This window comes from Lonchura striata, chromosome 19 (genome assembly GCF_050655825.1).
Source record: "Lonchura striata isolate lonStrDom1 chromosome 19, ASM5065582v1, whole genome shotgun sequence".
Classification (NCBI taxonomy): Eukaryota; Metazoa; Chordata; class Aves; order Passeriformes; family Estrildidae; genus Lonchura; species Lonchura striata.
In genome coordinates this window covers 6,197,773-6,220,226 of record NC_140721.1, presented here as the reverse complement: position 1 = coordinate 6,220,226, position 22,454 = coordinate 6,197,773, and the positions used below count along the sequence as shown (strand labels likewise).

The window sequence follows — 22,454 nt, the reverse complement described above, 5'->3', positions numbered from 1 at the left end:
CCCCGGTGGGATGGGAGAGCCGGGCCGGGGAAAGGAAACCCCGGCGGGATGGGAGAGCCTGGATGGGAAAAGACAACCTTAGCGGAATGGGAGAGCTGGGACGGGGAAAGGAAAAAGGAAACCCCAGCGGGATGGGAGAGTCGGGATGGGGAAAGGGAACCGGAGCGGGATGGGAGAAACGGGACGGGGAAAGGAAACTCTAGCGAAACGGGAGAGCCGGGACAAGGAAGACAAACCCTAGCGGGATGGCACAACCGGGCTGGGAAAAGGAAACCCCGGCGGGATGGGAGAGCCGGGACAAGGAACAGAAACCCCGGCGGGATGGGAGAACCGGGACAAGGAAGGGAACATCGGCGGGATGGAAGAGCCGGGCTGGGAAAAGGAAACCCCGGTGAGATGGGAGAGCCGGGACAAGGAAGAGAAACCCCGGCGGGATGGGAGCACCGGGACAAGGAAGGGAACCCCGGCGGGATGGGAGAGCCGGGACAAGGAAGGGAACCCCGGCGGGATGGGAGAACCGGCACGGGAAAAGGAGCGGCCCCGGCCTTTCCGCCGGCGGCAGGAAGCAGGAAGGAGCGGGCAGGGCTGCGGGGAGCCCGGGCCGGGTAAGCTCCGTGGGGCTCCGATGGAGGCGGCTCGGGATGGAGGCGGCTCGGGATGGAGGCGGCTCGGGATGGACGGTCCTCTTGTCCCGGGATGGAGCCTCCCCGCCTGCTGTGCTTCCCTGCTCCCAGCCCCGTGCAGGATTTTGGGCTGTTTGGCCCCAAAGAAGAATTAATTACCCACCGTAACCACCCATCCCAAACACAGCTTGGGTGGCTTCTCCCCGGCTTCAGGGGCAGGCGCCATCCGTGGCTCAGTGTTGGACCTGGCGGTGCAGGGTTGGAGTTGATGATCTTGGATGTCTTTTCCAGCCTTAATGATTCCATGAATCCCACTCCCCCTCTCCTCCGCAGGTCTCTGCTCTTCTCCCTCCCGGTGGCGATGGTGGTCCTGCGGGCTGGGCTCTGCCCTGGTCTCTCTGAAGACATGATCCAGCTTCTCAGCGCCAATGGCATCAGGACAGGTAACAGCGTGGCATCGGGGTCTCGGCTTGGGGAACATCATCCCCCGTGCATTTGGTGGACCTGTGTCCTCCCACATCCTGGGAGGGTGGTGGTGGAATATCCTTCTGTGTCCTCCTTGCTGGATTTCTTCTGGGTCCTCCTGGGTGGATACTGTGAGTGAGGACTTATTCAAAGGAGCAGGAGAGTGTAAGGACGTGGTAAGAGATACCTGCAGAGGCTCTTTGAGGAGTGATAATTTGTGGCTTTTTTTTGTGGTATTTCAGGAGGGTTTGTGCAGTTTTTCCTCTGAAAAATGCCCAACTTCTTGGAATGCTGTACCCTGGGCACCTCCTGCCCTTAGAGGAGAAAGAAAAGGTGCTGGGCAGCTCTTGAGCAAAACGGGGACAATTTTTACCAGCTTCTCTCTCTGCTCTGTTTCACAAGAAACAATTTATTTTGTGATGAGTGATGGGGCCATCTCAGAGGAAAAACTCCTCCACTCACAGTGTTGACAGAGGGCACAGCCTCTTTGCTTGTTGGTGCAGGTTTTGTCTAAGCTGGTTGTCTTCTGGTGTTTGTGGTCTGACCATGTTTGGCTTCCAACCTCTTGTCCCTTATGTTATTTGCAGTGGTGGACTTCGTGTCATCAGACCTGGAGGATGTTGCCCAAAAGTGTTCCCTGTCTTACAAGGTAGAAGGGACTACTCCTCACTCCTGGTACATAAACCAGGGAGCTCAGAGCTGTTTGGCTCATGGACAAGGATGGGCTTGTCTGGGAGCCCTTCTGGAGCACTTGCTGGCTGTTGATCAGTCCCATTTCCAGACATCCCTCTGCCCCCAGGCGCTGGTCGCAGTCAGACGTGTGCTCCTGGCCCAGTTCTCTGCCTTCCCTGCCAACGGAGCAGACCTCTACGAGGAGCTCAAGAGCTCCACTGCCATCCTGCCCACTGGCAGCTCAAGGTGGGGACCTCACCCACCCACCAGCTCTGTCTGGGGCTGGGTTTGCTGCACAAGGCTGTGGTTGCCAGCACAAGCTTTGAATTTTGTTCTCCAAACCATCCCCGTGCACCTATGTGCATTTGGGAAGGCGACTTTGAGGACAAATATCTGGGGACTGCTGCCTCCTGATGCTCCTGCCATTCTGGCTGAAGGGGTGTTGGTAATCCCACCTTGTGTCCATCCCACAGCCTGGACCAGCTGCTGGACTCGGGGCTGTACACAGGGGAAGTGATGGAGCTCATGGGAGCACCAGGCACTGGGAAGACGCAGGTGAGCGGGGTGGAGGACAGAGGAGAGGACAGGTAGGGTGAAGATGTCCCACAGAGGGACACGTGAGGCTGGCTGACACCCTGTCCCTGTTCCCCCAGGTGTGCCTGGGCATTGCAGCCAGTGTGTCCCTGGGGCTCAAGCAGCATGTTTTGTTTCTCGACTCCACGGGGGGTTTCACTGCCTCCCGTCTCTACCAGATGCTCCAAGCCCAGACAGAGGATGAGGAAGAACAGGCAAGTTCCCCTGGAGCTGGTTCCTCTGCTTGCTCTGAAACTCACTTTGCTTTTGCCTGCAAGAAACCCCAGAGATGGTTTGTCTTTCCAGCTCTGCCTTTGTCCTCATGGGCTTTTTTGAGTCCAAACCCTTCCTTCCATGGCCCAGTGGGTGCCATGCTCAGGACAGACTCTGCTCTTTGTTGTTTTTCTTGGGAGAAGGGAAGGACTTACAGGACTCGCAGGACTTTGCTCCCTGAGCTCAGTACATGTTGCTTTTCCATCAGTGCCATGGGGGCAATGGTGCTAATGGGGTGGAGGCAAATGTGGAGGAATGTGGCATGGTGTGAGTGCAGAGAGCTTGGGGCAGCTGGGGCAGGAGGAATAGGCCAAATCCTGGGGGGACTGAGGCTGTGTTTTGTGCTGCAGCTGGAGGCCCTGCAGCGGGTCAGGGTAGAACGTGTGTTCAACATCTACGAGGTGCTGCGTGCCTTGCAGGAGCTGCGGGATCGCCTCTCCCAGCAGGTAGGAGTGAGCCTTGGGGCCCCTCTCCCCTCCCCAGAGCTGCAGGGAGGGCAGCAGGGCTTGTGTGTGCCTGACAGGTGACTCCAGATTGCCTCATCCTGGGGATGTCGGAGCCTCTGTGCAGCTCACAGCCTCCAGAGCTGCTGGATTTGTGACTCCACGTTGCACCTGGTGCCTCCTTGCAGGTCGTGAGCTCCATGGGACCTCTCAAGGTGGTGGTTCTGGACTCGGTGTCGGCTGTGATTTACCCTCTGCTGGGTGGCAGGCAGTCAGAGGGTGAGCTGCTCACTGTGGGAGCTGCTCCTGGAATGGGGATTGGAACAGGGTAGATGTGGATGTGACTGCTCCCAGCTTTTCCCTTGGGACTGGATAAAAGGGGGGGGCCTGTTGCAGTGTTAGCAGCAAACACTTCAGCTGGCTGTGGCTGCTTGTGGCAATGGTCTAAAACTCATCCAGGGAGGCACTGGACTCTGCCCACAAATTAAAACTTAACAGTGACAGAAATATATCATGGCACAGTTTGCAGAGCTCCTCTGTGTCCCTTTATGTCAGAAAGGACCATAAATCAGAAGTGAGGATGCCAAGGAGCCCCCCTCAAACACCTTCCAGAGGGTCTTGCACAGCTGGGTGGTAGCCAGTGCTATCACAGGAGGTCCCCTCACAGCTGTGGGCTGTAGGAAATGCAGCTGTGAGCTGGAGAGATGAGTCCTGTGCCTGCTAAATCAACTGGCCAGCTTTGTCTGGAGTTCCTGATGCTTCTGTAGGATTTTTTTGACCTTGGGCCTTCTAAGATAGGAAAGGATGGGGAATGGTCCAGTGAAAGTGTCCATGAACACAAGTGCTGACCCTGAATCCAGTGCTCACGCAAATCCAGCTGCTTGCAGGGTTCACTCTGGGGGCTGGTCACCAGACAGCCAAATGCTTTGTCCTGCTCCAGGTTTGGCCCTCATGATGCAGCTCTCCAGGGAGCTGAAGACCTTGGCCAGGGAGTTCAGCCTTGCTGTTGTGGTGAGTGTTGCTGTGCTTTGTCCTTCGTGTGCTGGAGTGTGGCAAGGAGCCATGGGGAGGCTCTGGAGCCTGTGGGAGAGGGAGCCAGAGGCCTGAACCCCCCAGTACTTGCTCCCTGACATCTCTGCATCCTGCAGATGTCTTATTCCAAGCATGGGGCAGGACCTGGGCTGATGTGCTGCCTCCTGCTCTTGCTGTCCTCAGCCAATCACTGGGTTGAGCAAGGCAGAGTTAAGTACAGGCAGGTTGAAAGGCTGGCTATGTTTATTTTTGATGACATCATTCATTTAAGGGGCTGGCCAGCTTCCTGGGTAACCTCTTGGTCACCTTGCAGGAGCTGCAGGGCATTGCATCATCCCACAGGGGCTGCAAAGGGCCCTGCTCTAGCCTTCCCCAGCTCTTGGCCAATGCACCAGACATGTGGCTGGGACCACAATTAATGTGTCTGAACAGGGAAGGCCACACCAGAGCATGGTGCTCTGCTGAACAGATCTGCCTTTCATTCTGATAAAGGGACAAGGACAGCGTGTCTGGAAGGACACTTGGAGGCACCAAGTTAAACTTTGTGGTGACTTCAGCAGCAGGAGTGATGCAGCTTGCAGATAGCAGAGAACTCCCTGAGCACTGCTCTGGGTCAGTTATCTGGGCTGTGCTCAGAGGGGATGGCAGAGGAGCTGAAGGAGAAGGAAAAACCTTCCTAGAAGTAGCAGCCTGGCCAGGATTTCTTGGTGACCTCCACTGTGTCACTACCCCGAGTGGCACTGCGTATCCCAGGCACTGCCAAGTCTGTTTGTGCTGCAGGTGACCAACCAGGTGACAAGGGACAGCAGCACTGCCCCACTGAAGCCAGCCCTGGGCCGCTCCTGGAGTTTCGTGCCCAGCACCCGGGTGCTGCTGGAGAGCAAAGAGGCCACGTGGGAGAAATGCAGCACACGGCGTGCTGCTTCCCTGGCAAAGTCACCCCGGCAGGTGAGGCTGCCTGGAGCCACCCCTTGGGAGTGCAGGAGCAGCTGTGGGGTTGGCCCTGGCTCTGTGGGAGTGGGGCAGGACCCAGCCTGGCAGTGGGAGAGCAGCTTGTGCAGCCTGGCTGGATGCTGCAGAAGAGAAGAGAACAGAAGAGCATCTGTTCCCAGCAGCCTGGGCTGGTGTTTATAGGCAGGATAAATGAGTGGCACCACTTCCAATCCAGGTCACTGTGTTCCTGGTGTTGGTTTCACTCTCCTGATGGTGTGTGGGCAGTGAGGGTCCTGTGGAAATGGCTCTGACACCTTCAAAGGTGACTTCAGCTTGAGGCCTGCCTGTGCACAGGCAGCACTGCCTGAGCTTCCTGGCTCTGAGCCTGCTCTGCTGCTTGATCCAAACAAAGTTGGGTATGGTGGTGTGCTAGGCAGTGAAATGCATCCTGGATGTGCTAAATTATGGTGTGTCTGGAGATGTCTCAGAGCAAGATGTTCTTTCTTTGCTAAATTGCATTGTCTATTTGTATCTCTGCATTCAGCAGACCCAGTTAAAACAGGGGCACCAGCAGCAGGAAATCCTCAGGGGGGATTTAACTGGGACTTTTGGCTCTCAGACAGGAGAGGGAGTGATGCAGAGTCCAACAGTGTGAGGATAAGCTTTGCTCTGTTCTCCTTGCAGCCAACAGGGATCCAGGTGGAGCTGGACATTGGAAATGGTGACGTGCTGGACCCAAGCCTGGTGACACCCACACAGGGACTTTGATGGTATGGAAAAGCAAATGTCACAAGGTTCAAGAGAGCTGCACAAAAGCAGGCAAACACCGAAGGTTTTACTGAGAGTCCTGCAGCCCTGGGAAGGAGCAAAAAGAAAAATCTCTTGTTCTTCTGCCCCATGGAAAAACTCAGAGTGGGGTTCCCTGGAGCCCTCTGTGCCTGCAGTGGCTGGGCTGTGAGGGCAGCAGGACAGCCCAGTTCTGCCCTCTGCTGCAGGATTGTTGTTTGGGATCAGCTGCCCTGTCCCTGCACAACCCCACAACTCCCCGTGCTGGTTTAGTTCCCTCATGGCTCCCTACCCTCTCCTCCTGGAGTTCTGATCATCCTTGGGCCCACAGTGGGCTTGGTTCAGAAATAAAAGAAATAAAAAGCTGTTGCACATTGCTGTGGCTGTTGAGAGCTGGAATTCAATTAGTGACAGCTGCTCTGAACTTAATTAAAATGTGGAGCAGGACTGGGGAGGGACAGGCTGCTGATGAGCAGGGATTTAATGAGATGCCTGATCTTCCCTTCTCCCCAGAGTACCACCAGGCCCTGTGGGGACCTGCTGGTGTTTTTGGGGCACAGCTGGGCTGTGTAAAGGCTTGCTGATAACTGATGGAGGTTCTGATCTGGATCAGCTGAGGCAGATGGGTCCTGCTGGCACCAGCTGGCCCTGCTGGATGCTCAAGGACCTATTCAGTTGCATGTGGTGATGTTTAAAATAATCTTCCCGTGCTCCAGTGCTTTCCAGCTGCTCTTGGCAACCTCCTGAGGAGAGGGGAGGCTTGGATGTGGAGTTTCCTCTTGATCCCTGATGTCTCAGATACCCTCAGTTTAAGAGACCTCCTTGGCAGGTGAGCTGATGGAGAATTTGGGGGCTAGGACTAATTAGGGCATGCTCATTAAACTAATGACACAGCATCACAGCTGCTGGAGCCCTCTAAGGCTGTGCTTGGCATATTAAATACATACTTTTTACTGCAAACTTTCTAAAGTTGAGCATTTATTTGCATTTCTGGGCTCTCCAAGCTCAGGAGGGGAGGTTTGGCTTTGGGGTTTGCAGCCTGCTTGGTTGGGGTGAGGAGGAGGATGGTTTTCCTGTCTGCTGGAAACCTGTGCTGATGTGGCTGGAACTCACAAGCAGAAATTTACCTCATTAGCTAATTTTTGTTAGTTAATTCCTTGCTAGCTCCTCTCTTGGAGCTGTGGGTGGGGGTACACACATTTCATTTCCAGATGTTTCGTTCCCCTAACCAGCAGGATGAGAGGAGGAACGAGATGCTCTGAGCCCTTGTTAGAGTCAGCATGAGACCAACCAATTGTGCATCTTTGCTGTGATCCCTGAGAAATGACAGAAGAAATTCCAGCCTTGCACTTGGTCACCACGGAGTCACAGGGTGGTGACTCCACAGGGACACTGCTAGTCTGTCAGGAGAGGTGATGGTGTGAAGTCTGGGCTGCTTAGAGCTTCACATCCCAGCTTTCACTGCCATAATCCTGGCTGGGGGGGATTTTCTCTCCTGGGCATTCAGCTAATTGCAGCTGTGGGAATTTTTTTTTTTTCCCTTTTGGGAAACATTTGGGGAGGGTGGTGTGATCTGGGGCCTGGCTGGGTTTTGTGGCAGCTTTTCTGCTCCCAGGTGTGCTCTGAGGTCCCCGGGCTGTGCTGCTGCAGGGAAGGTGTCACTGTGGGGACAGCAGGAGAGTTCAGGCCATGGCAATCTCTCACCCCATCTGGATAAACCTGACTTCCTGCTCAAGCTGATTTGCCCTAAATTTGCATAGTAAAATCAGGCTTAAAGGAGTTTCTGACCTAAATATTCTCATTCAGCTTTTCCCCTCCCTGCTCAGGCAGACACTCCTGCAGCTCTGTAATGCAGAGCTCAGGACATTTTTTTCCCCCTGCCTCTTCCCAATGCCCAAAACAGCTGGAAAAGCTCTGGAAAGGCTTGGGGCAGGGCAGTGAATCCCACCCCAGGGCAGGCAGGGCACCTCTACAAACAGCAGGGATGTCTTTTGGCACTAAGGGCTTATTTGCCCTTGATACATATAAAATACACATATAAATGTAAATTTACACAAATTGTGCAGATGTGTGTGTGTCTGTGTGGGATGTGTGTCCATCTGTCTCAGGATGAGAGGGCAGGAGTTTCAAGCTGTGCCAGGGAAAGTTCAGGTTGGACATTAGGAGGAAGAAAAGGGTGATTAAATGTGAAAAACGCCAATCACTTGTTTTTAGAATTTTTAAAAGTTTAATAATAATAAAATGGTTATAAAAATAGTGATACAATTAGTATTGTAATAAAAATTTAGTAATAAAAATTTAGAGTTAGGACAATCACGAGACAATAAAAAGCAAAGAATTATAGACGTCTGGATGTTTTTGGACACTAAGCTGCGAAAAGCATGCCCTGTGAACAAAGGAATAATCCTTAAAAGCAATAGCCTGTTGCACATTCATATATTCATACATTATGCATATATTCCTTGCAAATTAAGAATTTTTTTGGTTTTTGTCAACTTCTTGCCTTTAACCCTGGTGGTTCCATAAAGACAGAGAGAAGGTGGAAGAATGCTTGTCTTTTCCCATAAGGAGGCTGTAACTCTTTGTGTGCCCTGTCGCAGAGGGCACACAAAGCTGTTATCTCTGTGCAAAGAGTTTCTTGATTCTCATACCCCTTTTCTCGAGCTAGTAAAAGATCCCTTACACTGCAGAGTTTCTATTTGAACATTATGTTATAACCTAAAACTATATTTAACGCACCACTTAAGAGAATTAATACAGCGCAACTTTCTAACATCACGCATATAATATTCGTTTTTACACTTGCGAAAAGCCAATGATAAAATATGCATTTTTCACGTTAAACATCGAGGACGGGCTCTCTTTCTCTTCCTCCTCTTGCCCGGGCCGGGTCTCGAACCCGCGGATCTCGGAGCCGCCGCGGAGTCCTCCTGGCCGCCAGGGGGCGGCGCTGCCCCGCCCGGCCGCGCTGGGGCCGCTCCGGGCCCGCAGGCAGTTGCCATAGCGGCGCTGCCGCCGAGCGCAGGCACCGGGACGGGACCGCCCGTGCAGGCCCCGCCGGAGCGGGGCGGCTCCTCAGGGGCGAGGTGAGGCGGCTGGGGGCTGCCAGGCGTGAGGGGTGTGTGGGGCTGGGAGGGTCTGGGGAGGCTGACAGGGTTTGGGGGGTGTGGGGGCTGAGGGGAGCTGGCAGGTTTGGGAATGGAGACTGAGGGGAGCTGGCAGAGTTTGGGTTGTAGGGAGACTGAGGGGAGCTGGCAGGTTTGGGATGTGGGGGCTGAGGGGAGCTGGCAGGTTTGGGAATGGAGACTGAGGGGAGCTGGCTGGTTTTGGGGAATGGAGACTGAGGGGAGCTGGCTGGTTTGGGAATGGAGACTGAGGGGAGCTGGCAGGTTTGGGAATGGAGACTGAGGGGAGCTGGCTGGTTTGGGGAATGGAGACTGAGGGGAGCTGGCTGGTTTGGGAATGGAGACTGAGGGGAGCTGGCGGGTTTGGGAATGGAGACTGAGAGGAGCTGGCAGGTTTGGGGTGTGGGGGGACTGAAGGGAGCTGGCAGGTTTGGGGTGAGGGGACTGAGAGGAGCTGGCAGGTTTGGGGTGTGTGGGGAGACTGAGGGGAACTGGCAGGTTTGGGTTGTAGGGAGACTGAAAGAAGCTGGCAGGTTTGGGGTGTGGGGGGACTGAGGGGAGCTGGCAGGTTTGGGGAGTGGGGAGGCTGACAGGGTTTGGGGGGTGTGGGGAGACTGAGAGGAGCTGACAGGTTTGGGGTGTAAGGACTGAGGGGAGCTGGCAGGTTTGGGGTGTGGGGAGACTGAGGGGAGCTGGCAGGTTTGGGGTGTGGGGACTGAGAGGAGCTGGCAGGTTTGGAGTGTGGGGAGCACTGGGGTACAGAGGGGGCTGGCAGGTTTGGGGACGTGTGTAGGGCTTTGCAGGGAGTGCTTGAAGGTTTTGGAGGAGCTGCCAGGGATTTGGGGTGTGGGCAGTGAGGATGCTGCCGGGTTTGGGGGTGTGTGAGGCTTTGAGGGTGCTGCCAGGGTTTGGGGTGCGGGGCAATGTGGGCTACCCCAGAGAATGGGGTAGGGGAGGGCAGGCAGGTGAGTGTCATGGAGTTGTCACTGAGTGTTTTCCAGGGACTGTGGGGTGAGGGAATGGCTCTGGATTGGGGTGTTGGCAGGTGTAGGGGACAGAGGGCAGGAGGGGCTGCCAGGACTTGGGGGGGCACAGGGCAGGGGGAATGAGGCTGCTCGGGTTGGGACAGGTGCAGCACCTGGGTTTTGTTTTGGGGAAATGGGGTCAAGGGCCTCCCTCAGGGGGTTTCCCTGATGAGGGGGAGTGGGACTCTGGTGCAGCCTCTCTTTTTTTGTGTTTAAAAGTGGTGATGGACTCTTCCCTTTCTGAGTTCTGCTCCCAAAGGGCCTCGGGGGTTCAGTAGGTTATTCTGCTCAAATTGCTACGAAAGCTGAGGAATTCTGGATAAGCACCAGCCTTCTGTAGAGCTCTCTGCTTCAATTATTGTCTTTTTGCATTTTAGCATGTCTAAAATGTAATTTGGTGTTAAGGGCCTAAATAATTTCCTTCTCTGCTCAAAACTGGGGGTATGCTGCAAACTGAAAGCTGAGCAAGTCCTTCCTTTGCTGCGGAAAGCAAAAGTTGTTCAGAAAAGTCCTCAAGTGTCCTTCTGAGCAGTTTGTTCCTGTAAGCAGGTCAAGGTGTTTCCTGTGGGGAAAGTATTGACTCATCCTCGGGTTTCTTAGCAGTATTTTGGTGTCTGCAGGTTAATAAATGTCAGCTCTGCAGTGAGAGCAGAGTCCTGCCTGAGTCTCCCCTGGTTAAAAGGCTGAGGATGGACAGGCTCAGTGTTTGACCCTGTGATAAAGAAGCACTTACACTCCAGAAAAAACTCGGGTGTTTTCCAACACTGCAAGGACAGCTGGGCGTGCTTAGTCAAGTGTAGCACGAAAGGTAGATAGGAAGGGTTTAATTTTATGCTTCTTGGATTAAGCTGTGCCCAGGGTAATGTTTAATTGGCTGAGACAGAAGGGGTTTATTTGTGTGTTTCATTTGAGCTCACTTCCTCCTCTGTGACACACAGCGTGGTTTCTGTGGGGAGCACAGGATGTAACCTCAGATGTTGGGGTGGGAGAGCTGTTCCACAGCAGTGCAGGGACCTGTGGCACTTTTCTGTCCTTTCTGACCTCACTGTGGAGTTGGTGAAGAGCTTTGTGGATCTACAAGAAGCTCTTTTAGCTCTCCATATCATTAGGATGGGAGATGATGGGTGCAGTTTCAGTTGGTGTTTTATTGTGTTTACACTTTGGTGGGTTGTATTTCAACACTTGAAGCTCAGATTTTAAGACAGATGATCATTAAGGCATATTCATGATTGCATAAACAAAAAGGGTTTTAATCCTTTGTTTTCCCACTCTTCCCTTATTTTTCCAGAGCTGAGAAATGGAGCAGAAAGCTGTGATGAGCTTTAAATTTAGTTTCCTACAAATTCCAGATCCTTGGGTTTACCTATCTCCACCCACTGAATACTGAATTTCCTTAACTCTTTTGTGCCCACAGTGATGTAGAGGGAGATCTTGAAGTCCTTCTCTGTAATCACAGTTGTTTTTGGTGGCACAATTGGGTCTAATGAACCCAAACAATCACCTTTGCCTGTTGAGTTTCCCACTGGGGGCTGGGAATCCTGGAGCAGGGTTAGCCAGTGCAGCACTCTGTGACTGCACATCCACTCCGCTGTAGCAACTGAACTTTAATTAGAGGCTGATGGCCTTGACAGTGGTGCTCATGGGTTAATGCTTAATTGCTCAAGTTTTTGCTGAATTGGGATAGTTTTGAAGTCATCACATAAGTACTGTGTTTAATTGTAGGGTAGAGAAAGTAGGATGGCTTCCAGTGAGGCTCAGCCTTTCTCATTGGCAGGTACCATGTGATTTGGCTCCTGAAGTGAGAGCTGAATGCACTACTCTGCACTGAGAGTACAAAGGAGTCACGTATGTGAGTTTTGGGAGGTTAGTGGTCACTCGTTGAGTTTATGACTGAAATCTGTCTTCTTCACATCTTCAGTTTTCTGTTTACTGTTGTTGATTTTAGTGTGGGCTTGTGTTGTTTTGTTTGTTTGCTAAACGGTGTAATTTTCACTTGTGCAACTTTGCACCACGGTTTGTTGTTAATAACAACTGAGATTGTAAACTCTTCAATTAGGCTGGAGCATGAGCTGAGCTGAGCTGCCAGTGCTGTTATTAAACCTGTAGTTTGGACTTTGAACCAGTTTTTGCCTGCAGGGGTGGAAGCAGATTTCCATGGTCTGTCTGCTCTGTGTGCCTCTCCTCTGGCTCTCAGGGGGCAGTGGAGCTGGGCAGGCTGTGTCTGACCCAGCACTGCAGTTTGTGTCTTCAGGTCTGGCTGGGTAAAAGGCTCTCCTCACCTCAGCTGTGTTGGTGTCACTGTAGGAAAAATGGTCTTTAATTAGGGTTAGGCTACTTTCCTGTCCCTCCTAGTGGGTTTTCATAGGCTATGGAATCACAGAGTGGATTGGGTTGGAAGGACCTTAAAGTTCACATAATTAAAGATCCCCTGACTCCATTTGTTCTCTAAACCTTCTGACCAATCCTGATTTGGAGATAAGAAATCAAAATACATTGAACCAAGTACTTGTGCTTGATGAAACACACTGTGGGCAGCAGGATGGTGTGAGCTACAGGAAAGTGTGTGCATGTGGCCCTTTTTTGGGCACAGCTGTGCATGACCTGCTGCTGAGCAGGGAGAAGGGAGCTCTGGATACCTGGCAGTTAAGGGAAATTGGTTCTTCTCTCTAGTCCCAGCTGACTACAGACATAACCCAGCTTTACCTGGACATTGCTGGATGCTGGACTCTGGACTGAGCTCTGGAAGTGGCGCAGCCACAGCCCTGCTGAGGTCTCTGATGCTGCTGTTCAGTCTGTGCCTGGTGCTCTGCACTTACATGGATTTACCTGGTGCAAGCGTTCCCCAGCCCTCCCCTGACAGCCCACTGTGAAACCCCAGCCTGGCCCCTGCTCCCCAGAGTGATTCCAGTCATTATCCCTGACATTATCCCAGACCTTTCTCCTGCCCTTCCCAGGGACTGTCCTTACAGAAGCCAGGGGCTGGGAGTGTGAACTCCCCTGGGCTGGCATTCAGGGAGCAGGGAATGCTTTGCAGGGGTGAGCCAGTGGCATCTCTGTTTCACAGGTGGGGACAATCCAATCGTGTCACTGCTGGGCTGATGTCAGGACCAGGTCTCACCTGCATGCAAAGGTTTCTAACCCCCTGCTGGTAGGTGCCTCTAAAGTTGGTTATTTAGTCTTCAAATCACATTGCAAGGCTGAAAAATTACCCTCTTTAATAAATCAAGAGTAGGACTGTCAGATCAACAATTCAGATTTTGTGTTAGGTTTTTCTTTCTCAGCTGGTTTCCTTAGAACTGATGTGGCTCATTCTAACCTCTGAAAGGCCTTTTTGGCTTGTTCAATTTATGCTCCCATAAGGGACTTTCTTTAGAAAGAATTGTTGTTCTGACATGCTGTTAATTCTTCTCAGTGGCTGTAAAATCTACAGCTTCTTCACATTAATTGCTCTTGAGGTTTTCAGTTTACTCAAAAATATTAACCAGGCTTCTTTCTCCAATGCCCTCTGGCTCCTCTACCAAATAGTCTTGGAATAGGAATTCCCACATTTTATTTTGGTGGAGACTAAAATATTCATTAAACATCAGCTTTTTTTTTAATGCTGCCACCTTTTTATATTCAGAAGGTTGTGCTTATAAGAATATACTTATGGAGCATATGCTTTGAATCTTTTAGTTTAGGCTGGTGTTAAGTGAGATTTGAAACTCATTAAATGTAATTTAAATTTAAAATACTGTCTTTTGGGAGTAGCTTGTTGCATGGTAACCTCTAGTGCAAGAAGGGTGGTTCCTTTGGGCATTATATATTCTATATATACACATGGAAGAGTTCAAATTGCAGTGTCACAAGTGGCATCGCTGAATCCACATCACCTGAGCTTTTATTGCTTTGGCTTTTGCCCAGATGAGTCAGGAATTGCATCCCACAGAATTCCAGACTGAAACTAATGTGATGCTACTTTTTTTGTTGGTGTCAAAATACCTTGCTCAGAGCAAAATGACTGCTGGCACCAGAGGATGGCTGCCAGGTGTCCTTCCCCCAGAGTCTTGGCTTGCTGGCACCACTCAGATGAGAAATTCCTGTGTTTGAGGTCATCCTCCACAGGGCTGCATCATGCAATAATAAGTTGGCTTCCATGGAAGGGTTGGTGCTTCCCAGGATTTTTGTCTGGGCCATGATTACTTGGAAAACTGCCCAGCAGTGCTGTCCCTGGGCTTGGAGGGTGATAAGCAGCAGATTCATGCTCTGCTGTAGTTTGGTGTTAAAATAATCGTGGCCAGGCTGGAAACACAACTGGTGCTGCAGCTCTGAGGCAGTGAGCAACTCCTCTGTGGGATTGCCTTTGAATTTGTTTTATATGTATCTTAAAAAGGAGCTTTTATTAATCTGCTGGAATAGATTTCTTTTATAGACACTTGAATTTGATAATCTGAGGAAAAACAGGCATCTGGGGTCCTGAGCAGTTTTTTAAATGACAAATTCAAAGAAGGGAAATCTCTGTTTAGATTAACAAAATGGCTTTTTTCTTACTGAATCCATGAACCTCTTCCTATATATATGCCCAGCAGTCTGGGCTAGCAGCAGAGATGGATAGAATGTCAAGCTTGATAGATTGCTGGAGCTGGTTTTTGGTAGTTAAACAATAATGGAGCTGTTGTGTGCTTGCAGGGAAACACTGAGCTCTGTGTGCAGACTTCAGCCTGGAGAAAGTTCCAATTGTTCCAGAGAGGGGCGAGTTCTAAAATGCAGCTTCTGTGGCTGGTGGCACAGCTGGCCAGATCCCTGCCTGTCCTGAGGCCCTTGCACAAGCATTGCAGGAGAGTTTAGAAACAGTTTATTTTTCAGATTCCGAGTAAAATGTAGATTTCCAAGTCCCCTTTGACTGTGTAATCCAAAGAGCAGAAACTGAAGCTGGTTTTTCTGTAGAGGCTGTTTCATGCTCTTGGAGCCCAGGTTCCTGGCAGTCAGACAGAGGCTGATATTGCATAATCCATGCCTTATGTCTCTCAGATGGAAAGGCTGATCAGTTGTTGCAGGGGATCATGGAGTTCCTTGTCAGCTCAGTCAAACCTGATCTGTCACTGTGCATCTTCTTGTGCAGAGGGCTCTGGGGTAGGAGGAGCAAGATTTTGTCTCTTATGCAGAAGAGAAACGAGAGAGTTGAACCATGAATTTAATAAAAATAAATCCTAAACCTTTAGTGTCCTTTTTGGCAAATACTTGTCTATTCCCGCAGTTATTTATACTTTGTGATGCTTGCACCTTTGACCTGAATACAGATCACAGACACATTTTTGCAATGGAAATACCTAAGGAATTTATTCTTCATTCTGAGTGAAGGAATTCCTGGAAAGAATTGAAATATGTTGTTCAGCTCACTGCCAGGCTTCAGGAGCAGCTTGGAATGCCTACAAGGTGTGCAGGGAGAGTGCAGCTGGAATTCAAAGCACCTCTAAATTACTGCTGTGCATGGCAAAATAACACACTTAGAAACAAAGCACTTGCAGCATTTCTTTTTATCTGCCTTCAGAAGCACCTTAAATCTGCAAATAAACTTATTTGATCACCCTGATACCATCTCTGAACCCTGCCATGGGTGAAAACCTATTTCAGGGTTTAAGCTGCGTGTGTTTTAGAGAGATCACACGACACGTTTAATGCAGTTTTGCCACTTTGGTCCCTTGGAACCCTCAACATTGCATGATTTCAGTTCAGCTCTTGCTGTGGTAAAGGCTGTTTATATCAGGTTTTCAAACAATGTGTTCAACTGCATATAATGAAGCCTTTTCATCCAACAGAATGTAGGCCAGAGCCCAGTCTGGGTCATGAAAGGCTTTACTTTGTGTGAGGGAAGTAAGATGATCATTCTTGGAATGAGGCCTGTCTCCCTCAGTGCTGCTCTGCCCAAAGCCAAACTCACTTGGTCAGACATTGTTCTGGGGGCCTGAGCTTGCTTTTTTACTTCTGCATGTGGCTCTTAATAACATGAGCTTTCATTGCTCTGGCAGGAATAAGAGATGCATGCTTGACATTAAATCTAATACATGGTGGTATTTCCTAAAAATTCCCCTAATGAAGGAAAATGTGAATAAAAGAGTATTACTGTCCGCTGTGTCCTTGACTGATCAGCCTTAATCCTTGATATTAGAGGAAACAGTCTAAATGTATTGACCTAAACTTCTAAAGAAAAGGGTTTTTAAACAACATGTACAAAAGATTTAAGATGTTTTCCTAGCCAGCAGTTTGACAGCATGCTGCCTCCATCACACCTTGAGTCCCAAGAATGTTTGTCTTTTTTGTTTTGTAGTGGTTTTTTTTGTTAAAGGCCACATTTGTCAGTAACACTTCTATTTTTAGATTCAAATGCCCCTTAAAGTAAAAACAAGCTTCTTTATTCTGAATGTTGACCATAATTTTCATTGTGAACTGGGAAAGATTTCAAACAAACAAAAAAAAAAAGCCACAAAAAAGGAACAGGACTTGCATTGTCTTTTGCACTTGTGTCAAACATGATTTTGGCCTCAAAATCATCTTGTTTTGTCATGGTTATTTTTTATATTCTGTGTTGTAAAATTGTTAGGATGCTCTGCAGAATTGCAAGAAGGTTGTTCACTCACATTTCTTCCCTTAAGTGCCTCAGTTCTATGAGCTCTGTAGTTCTCTGAAAGTATTTAATTCCATTATGAATACAGTACTGCTTTAAAGAAATGAAATATTGATTCCATTCCCTGATGGGGCATTATCTGTATTTTGCTTATGGAAAACTCAAGCACAGAGAACTGAAGTAGCCCAGACTCGCAGAGCTGGAAACTGAAACTAAAAATCCTCGCCCTTAGTTGTCCCACATTATTTATTTCATTGCTAATCTGAAAATAACTACCCAATGATATTTTTTGAAATTTGGAGTTTAATTTTTTTAAAGTATGAATAGGTGGTATCTGATTTTGTTTGTGTAATCAAAAATGGGTCAGTTTCTGCTGAACTATTGAACTGAGAAAAGTAGAGTTTAAAAGAGAGGAAAGGTCATGCTGATGTTATCAGGTCAGTGGTGGAAAAGATTGTGTCATAGGGAGCTTCTTACTGGCAGCAGTCCTGTCTGGTTGTGCTGAAATGTCAGATAAGTTGTTGTTTGTTTGGGATCTGAGGACAGAAGTGAAGATGTTTTGAGGCTTTGTTTTAAAAGTAAGTATTCTTTGTTGTTAGGGGGCTGTGTGAAAGTACAACACTGCTTAGTATGTTCCCAACCTCCACGATAGTTGGTCTGGTTTTATTCTTCATGCCCCAACACCAGGATTTAGTCTAATATGAAAATCTTGTTTGTCATTTTACAAAGCAAAAAACCTCCAGAATGGAAAGAAATGCTCCTGCCAGTTCCAGAGAAGCAAAATGAAAATGTGACGGTGCCTGTGTACTGCAAAGGTTGAAGAAAAAACCCCAATAGAAGGTGAATTAAAAAACCCAACCAAAATGAAATAGATTTATTGGTTTCTAAACTCCAGTGATTTCTGGAGCACTGACTTACAAATGTCTGAATGTCTGGGCTTGCCAGTAGCCTGCACTGAAATGTGACCCTGCTGGCTTGGGCCATATATGGGAAATTTTCCCTGTGTGACAAAGGGAATCCAGGAGGTTCAGGTCCCTTGGCTGAAGCTTTCCTTACCTGCTGTCCTCTCACTCTTCTGTGAAAATACATTCTCTGGGCTGGGTCCCCCTGGGCTTCCACGTTCAGCACTTTCTGTTTGATCCCATGAGCTGGGTGGGTTTAGGTGGGCTCTGCCATCAAAGGATGCCTCTGCTGGTGCTGCACACTGTGCTTAAATGGCTTGACAAAGAACTTAAATGTTCTGCTGTAACTGATGTATAGAGATGTGGTAGTAAAAGTGAATGACCTTGTTCTGGATCATGGCTTTAGTTCCTGGAGACAAATGTTTACTTGAATGGTTTGTGAGCCTTTGCGGAATCTCCTCAGGGTGTACCCCCTCAACTCAGCAATCAAACCATGGGACCAGATGGCTGTTGGGTTTGTTCATGTTTCTGTTTGAATGAAGGCCAGATTTCAGGCTGCTTTGTTTTGCATTTCTCAGTCCTTAATGTTCCTGCAGAGATTGAGGCTGGAGGGAGAGAGGCACAGCAGTCGAACAAAGATGGTGGTGAAGGAACCCATGTAGAACCTACCAGCACTAGAAACAAACACTGCAGATGCTTGGAAATGGACTTTTCCAAAACATCTGTCCCATGAATTCTGTAGAGAGGTCATGCTTGTCCTGCTGGCACACACTGGGTGCTAAGGCTTGAACTTTCCCTCAGTTTTCAAGCTCTTCTCCAGGGCTGCATGTAAGCAAATGTGAATATCAGATGCTTCTGTGCTAAACGGAGATTGGCACAAGGATAATATTTATGGAAATGAAAGTGCAATTTCAAAGTCCCTCTCAAAGTTCCACCTGTATTAACTTCCTTCAGTTGAGAGTGGGGTATTTTCCCTTCTCCAGAGAGGTGACTAACCCATAAACAAACTCACTTTTTTAGCGCACTATCTTTCCTTATCTCAAGAACAGAACCAGTCCTCAGGTTTGTATTCAACATCCTGGACCTTTTTTTAACTGCTGACTAATTTCTAAGTATTTCTGCAGCTTGGGAGGGCAGAGCTTCCCACACCATGTCAGATGTGACGTGTGAGCTGGTCTGTGTACGTGTGTGTTGAAGGAGAAGATCTGCAGCTGCATTTTATTCTATTTCGGCACCTAGTTTGGATTTGAATTCAGATTAATTTGGAATAGGCATAGTTATGAAATGAGTCTGCAGTGTTTGTACTTGTTACAATGTGCCTCAGTTATATACATCCAGATCTGTTTCAGTCCAGCCAAATAAAAATTATCTTTTTTCAGGCTCCAGTTAAATAGGTTAGAGGTTGCCTGCCAGTCTGCACAGAGCTGTGGTGCATCCAGTCCTTCTGCACGTACACTTTTCCACTTGTATAAATTCCATGGGGTTTAGGTTCATTTTTTACCAGCAGCTCCTGGAATAAGGTGGGGAGAAGAGTAGGTTTGGCATGTGAGGAATTTTGAGACTGTATTTTGATTTTGGAGGGGTGAAATTTAGAAGTTTACAGGTTAAAAATAAACCCATAGCTTGGTGTGACAAGTAATTTCCAGGATTTTCAACTGGTGTTGTAATTTATCAGCAAACACTCTCAATTCTGGGTGCCTGAGATGCAATGATAGCCCAGAGTCTGTGGAGTTTAGGGTCAATTGTAATCCCAGTTTCAGGGAAAGTTAATGTGATTCTGGCTAGTCTTGTCCAATCCTGAGTTTGAGGAGCTATATCTGGATAATGCACCTCTCTCTTATCCTTTCAACTGCCCCCATATGCTTGTGCTTCATTCCAAAGCTGAACTGTTGTTGAATATGTAATTTATGCAGCTGTCATAATGAAACAAGATGTGTGACTGTAGCCATAGGCCTTTGGGGCCAGGGATTCAAATGACAAAAGATTGATCTTTTTTTACCTGAAGTAGGGAACTTGAGATGTGATGAAAATACAAATTTATATCCTTTCTCCTCCTCTTTTTTTACTCCATCTCCCTGAATTTCCCCATTTAGAAGGGTATAATTAAACCATCTGACAGTGGTTATCTTCTCCCATGGTGAAATCACCTTCCAGCAGAGGGGATTCCAAGCTGTTCCCTGGTTAAACTGGATCTGCTCCTGTTTGTTTGCAATACCCAACCACTGAAGTCACTGAGTCCACAGCAGTGTTTTGCAGCACAGCAGAAACTTATTTTCAGTAAGGTTCTATTCTGGGCATTGTAAAATTTGCTGAGAGAGGGAGGTATTTGTAGTGTGGAGAGGAGGAGGAGGACTCCCTGAAAAGCTCCTGCTGAGCCTTTGGAGCCTCTTTCTGACTTCCAGGTGGGCAAAGATCCAGGAAACCTCCCCCAGCTGTTGCCACGTGGCTGTCATGGAAAAGAGGTTGAGGTGGGTTTTGAGATGAAATCTGGATAAGATGGACCCTTTCTGGAGGAGGGCTGGTGAGGGAAGCTGCAGTTATTTAAATGTTCAGGATTTCATTGAGAATTTATTGCTGTCTGTTGGAATTACAGTTTTAGCAGTGACCCATGCAGCTGAATCCAATAAAACCTGTGAGGAAAGGAATGAATGGAGAGAAGAATCCAGCATGGAGCTTTTTCTCCATAATGAAAAGGACTGGTTGAGCTGGGAGGAGATAGTCTAGGATTCCTGGACTTCTCCTTGCTGAGGTTTTGGTGGAGAGATCCACTTTTCAGTGATACTTTTGGGTTTTAGGCTAAGGATAGAGACACATCCAGCCATGCAGGATGCTGGGAATGGTAGCAAAACAGTACTCTGGAATCTTGCTTCTCCAGAGTCTCCTTTCTTCTCCTCCTGACTTGGTTCATGTTATAATTGTAACTGATTTAATTCAGCCTTGCTGATAAATATCCAACCAGTATGAAAGAGCACAGCAGCTTTTTGAATTGTTTTTCAGCATAAGAGCAGAGTGGAAGGGAGATAAGCCCGAGGTCACGGTATGTCTCCTGGGAACAGGTATGGGACTAAGGAATTGAGATAGACTGGGTAAGAAAAATAATTTTCTAAAATCACATGATTTCATTAATCCCTTTGTTTTGGTTTCTGTTAACTTGCTGGGAGAATGTCACTGACATGCAAAGGAAAAGGCAGTTGACTTTCCATCTTGGCAGATGTCTTGAGACCTAATTACAGTTGATAGCAAAAAGAACTTTTTATCTAAATATTTTTCAATATATAAAACGCAACTTTGGGTCAAAATAAACAGTTTATATTAAAACAATACTCACTTCAGGTATCCAGTTCCTTACAAAACAGGATTTCCAAGCTTCTCATGTTAAAATGGGGGAAATTTGGTGTTAGTTGTGCTACAGAGTAGAGGGAAAGTGGGCAAGAATTGTATTTACAATTCCAGGTGCAAAGCTGGGAGTCAAGTGAGGAGGTATCTGTTTTGGAATTAGATTTCTGAGCAATGCTCTATAAATTGCACGGCTTTCTTAAACCGTTTTCTCCGTTTCAAATGGGAATTGCAGCTCTCTAGATTCAAAGAGGTGTTTTGAAGCTGAGATCCTTCGTGCTTGTAACAGTGCTGGTGGGATTTCAGGTGGAGATTGTCTGTAAACCTGAACAGCATCAAGTGTTGCTGGCAGTACTGATAAGCACTGCTGCAGCTGCAAAATGCTCTTGGAATACCTGCTGGATTTTTTTCATGTATATAAGAGCTCATAATTTTCCTCTCAGCTAAGCCAATTTTCCAAGGGGTAACCTGGCAAATGGTCTGCTCAATGTAAACCAGGTTATAGCAGCATAAAAGGAGCTTTGTCTGCATGATGGTTTCCTCTGTACCATGCAAGGGGGGAAGTGATTTTTGGTGCTTCTCTGGTCTCAGCAGCAGTTGAAGGCACTGGCGTTTCAGCAGAGCTGTGTGTGGCTGTGCTGAACGCCTGTGGCCCCATTCCAGCTTTTTCCTGCTCTGCCTTGCACCCTGCCCTGTTTACTCTCTGCTCTGTGGTAAATGGATGTCACTTCCTTCATTAAAATGCTGGTGCGTGGCCAGGTTCCCTTCCTCTGGGCTCGCACGCTCGGAGCCGCGGCGCTGCCGAGCCCAGCTGTGTGCCACGCTCCGGGATCTGCTCCTGCCTGCATTGCTGGGATCTGCCGAGCTTCCCCAGCCCACACACACAGGAGGCTTTTGGAGGCATCTGCAGGGTGGAGAAGCACAGGTGCAGCTGTGTTGATTGAAGAGGGGCCGAAGATGGATTGTTGCTGCTGGGCACAAGCTGCGCTTCCAGCCAGGGACTGCGCGTGTCCCGTTGGGAAGGTATAGGCAGCATTTGGAATGGGGTGCCAGTGCCAGCCTGCTCTGGCCAGCCTCTGGACATGAGGATGTGGGTGCTGTTCAAGGGCATCCCCTGATGTGCCAGGCAGTACAGGCACTCCTGGATGCACAGGATCAAACCAAAGGGACTCAGAAGTCCTGGACGCCCTGTTCTGAGCGCTCTGTGCAGACTGACGTGAGCTCTCTGCCTTTGTAGCTGAGCAGGGCCTCACCTGAAGAGTTTTAAAGTGACATCAAAGTTGCTGATCAGACTGGTGAGCAATTAAATGTTTGTCTTTGTTGCATATTTAGATGATTAAAGATGGGAAATATCTCCAGGCTTTTGAAAGGCACAGAACAAAATGGAAACGTGTTTCCTCCTTCCATAACACAATTTCTTGTGTCTCCCCCACCTGAACACTTCTGTTTCTAGCTGTCATCCAGTGCTGGTATTTATTTACTCATTTTTTCAAGGTGTGCATGCTGTCACCTTGGGCAGGTGAGTTAGTACCTTTAGTCATAAACATATTTTTTCCTATCCCTACATAAAAATCTGACAGTCTCAGTCCAGTTATTTTATACAGTAAATTAGATGTACATTCCTCATGATTGATTTGTGTCCCCTCTCTTCCTTTTCTCCTG

At 48.6% G+C, this 22,454-nt stretch overlaps 2 protein-coding genes across 27 annotated transcripts in view; both read left to right on the top strand.

The window, feature by feature from the left end:
- Window positions 1-567: 567 nt before the first annotated feature.
- On the top strand, window positions 568-6,760 carry RAD51D (RAD51 paralog D). Of its 13 annotated transcripts, none has more exons than XM_085557493.1 (12): window positions 568-605; window positions 957-1,066; window positions 1,676-1,737; window positions 1,888-2,006; window positions 2,234-2,315; window positions 2,414-2,548; window positions 2,957-3,052; window positions 3,238-3,328; window positions 3,990-4,060; window positions 4,862-5,029; window positions 5,699-5,784; window positions 6,517-6,760. In XM_085557493.1, exons 2-11 carry the CDS (start codon window positions 985-987, stop codon window positions 5,780-5,782), a joined length of 990 nt encoding a protein of 329 aa, XP_085413619.1. In that variant the 5' UTR covers window positions 568-605; window positions 957-984; the 3' UTR covers window positions 5,783-5,784; window positions 6,517-6,760. The 13 variants fall into 13 exon arrangements, 11 of the variants coding, with proteins under 11 accessions (XP_085413619.1, XP_085413618.1, XP_085413623.1 ...); XM_085557492.1 differs by having other exon boundaries at window positions 1,870-2,006; XM_085557497.1 differs by lacking the exon at window positions 4,862-5,029.
- RFFL (ring finger and FYVE like domain containing E3 ubiquitin protein ligase) overlaps window positions 6,522-22,454 on the top strand; it is a 32,523-nt gene continuing 16,590 nt past the window's right edge. Inside the window, exons 1-3 of one of the 14 annotated variants that reach the window (XM_085557507.1) lie at window positions 8,762-8,886; window positions 13,015-13,098; window positions 17,284-17,394. The gene's annotated coding sequence lies outside the window, so the exon portion shown is untranslated. Of the gene's footprint in view, window positions 6,630-8,757; window positions 8,887-11,793; window positions 11,814-13,014; window positions 13,099-17,283; window positions 17,395-21,523; window positions 22,088-22,454 lie in introns of those variants that run through there. The other 13 variants (XM_085557508.1, XM_077787497.2, XM_085557505.1 and 10 more) reach the window with 13 other exon arrangements.

Coding starts and splice junctions, on each gene's coding strand:
- RAD51D (XM_085557498.1), top strand. CDS start 658: ATGGAGGCGGCTCGGGATGGACGGTCCTCTTGTCCCGGGATGGAGCCT. Junction 1,738..1,869: donor AGTGTTCCCTGTCTTACAAG/GTAGAAGGGACT, acceptor TCCCATTTCCAG/ACATCCCTCTGCCCCCAGGC. Junction 2,316..2,413: donor CAGGCACTGGGAAGACGCAG/GTGAGCGGGGTG, acceptor CTGTTCCCCCAG/GTGTGCCTGGGCATTGCAGC.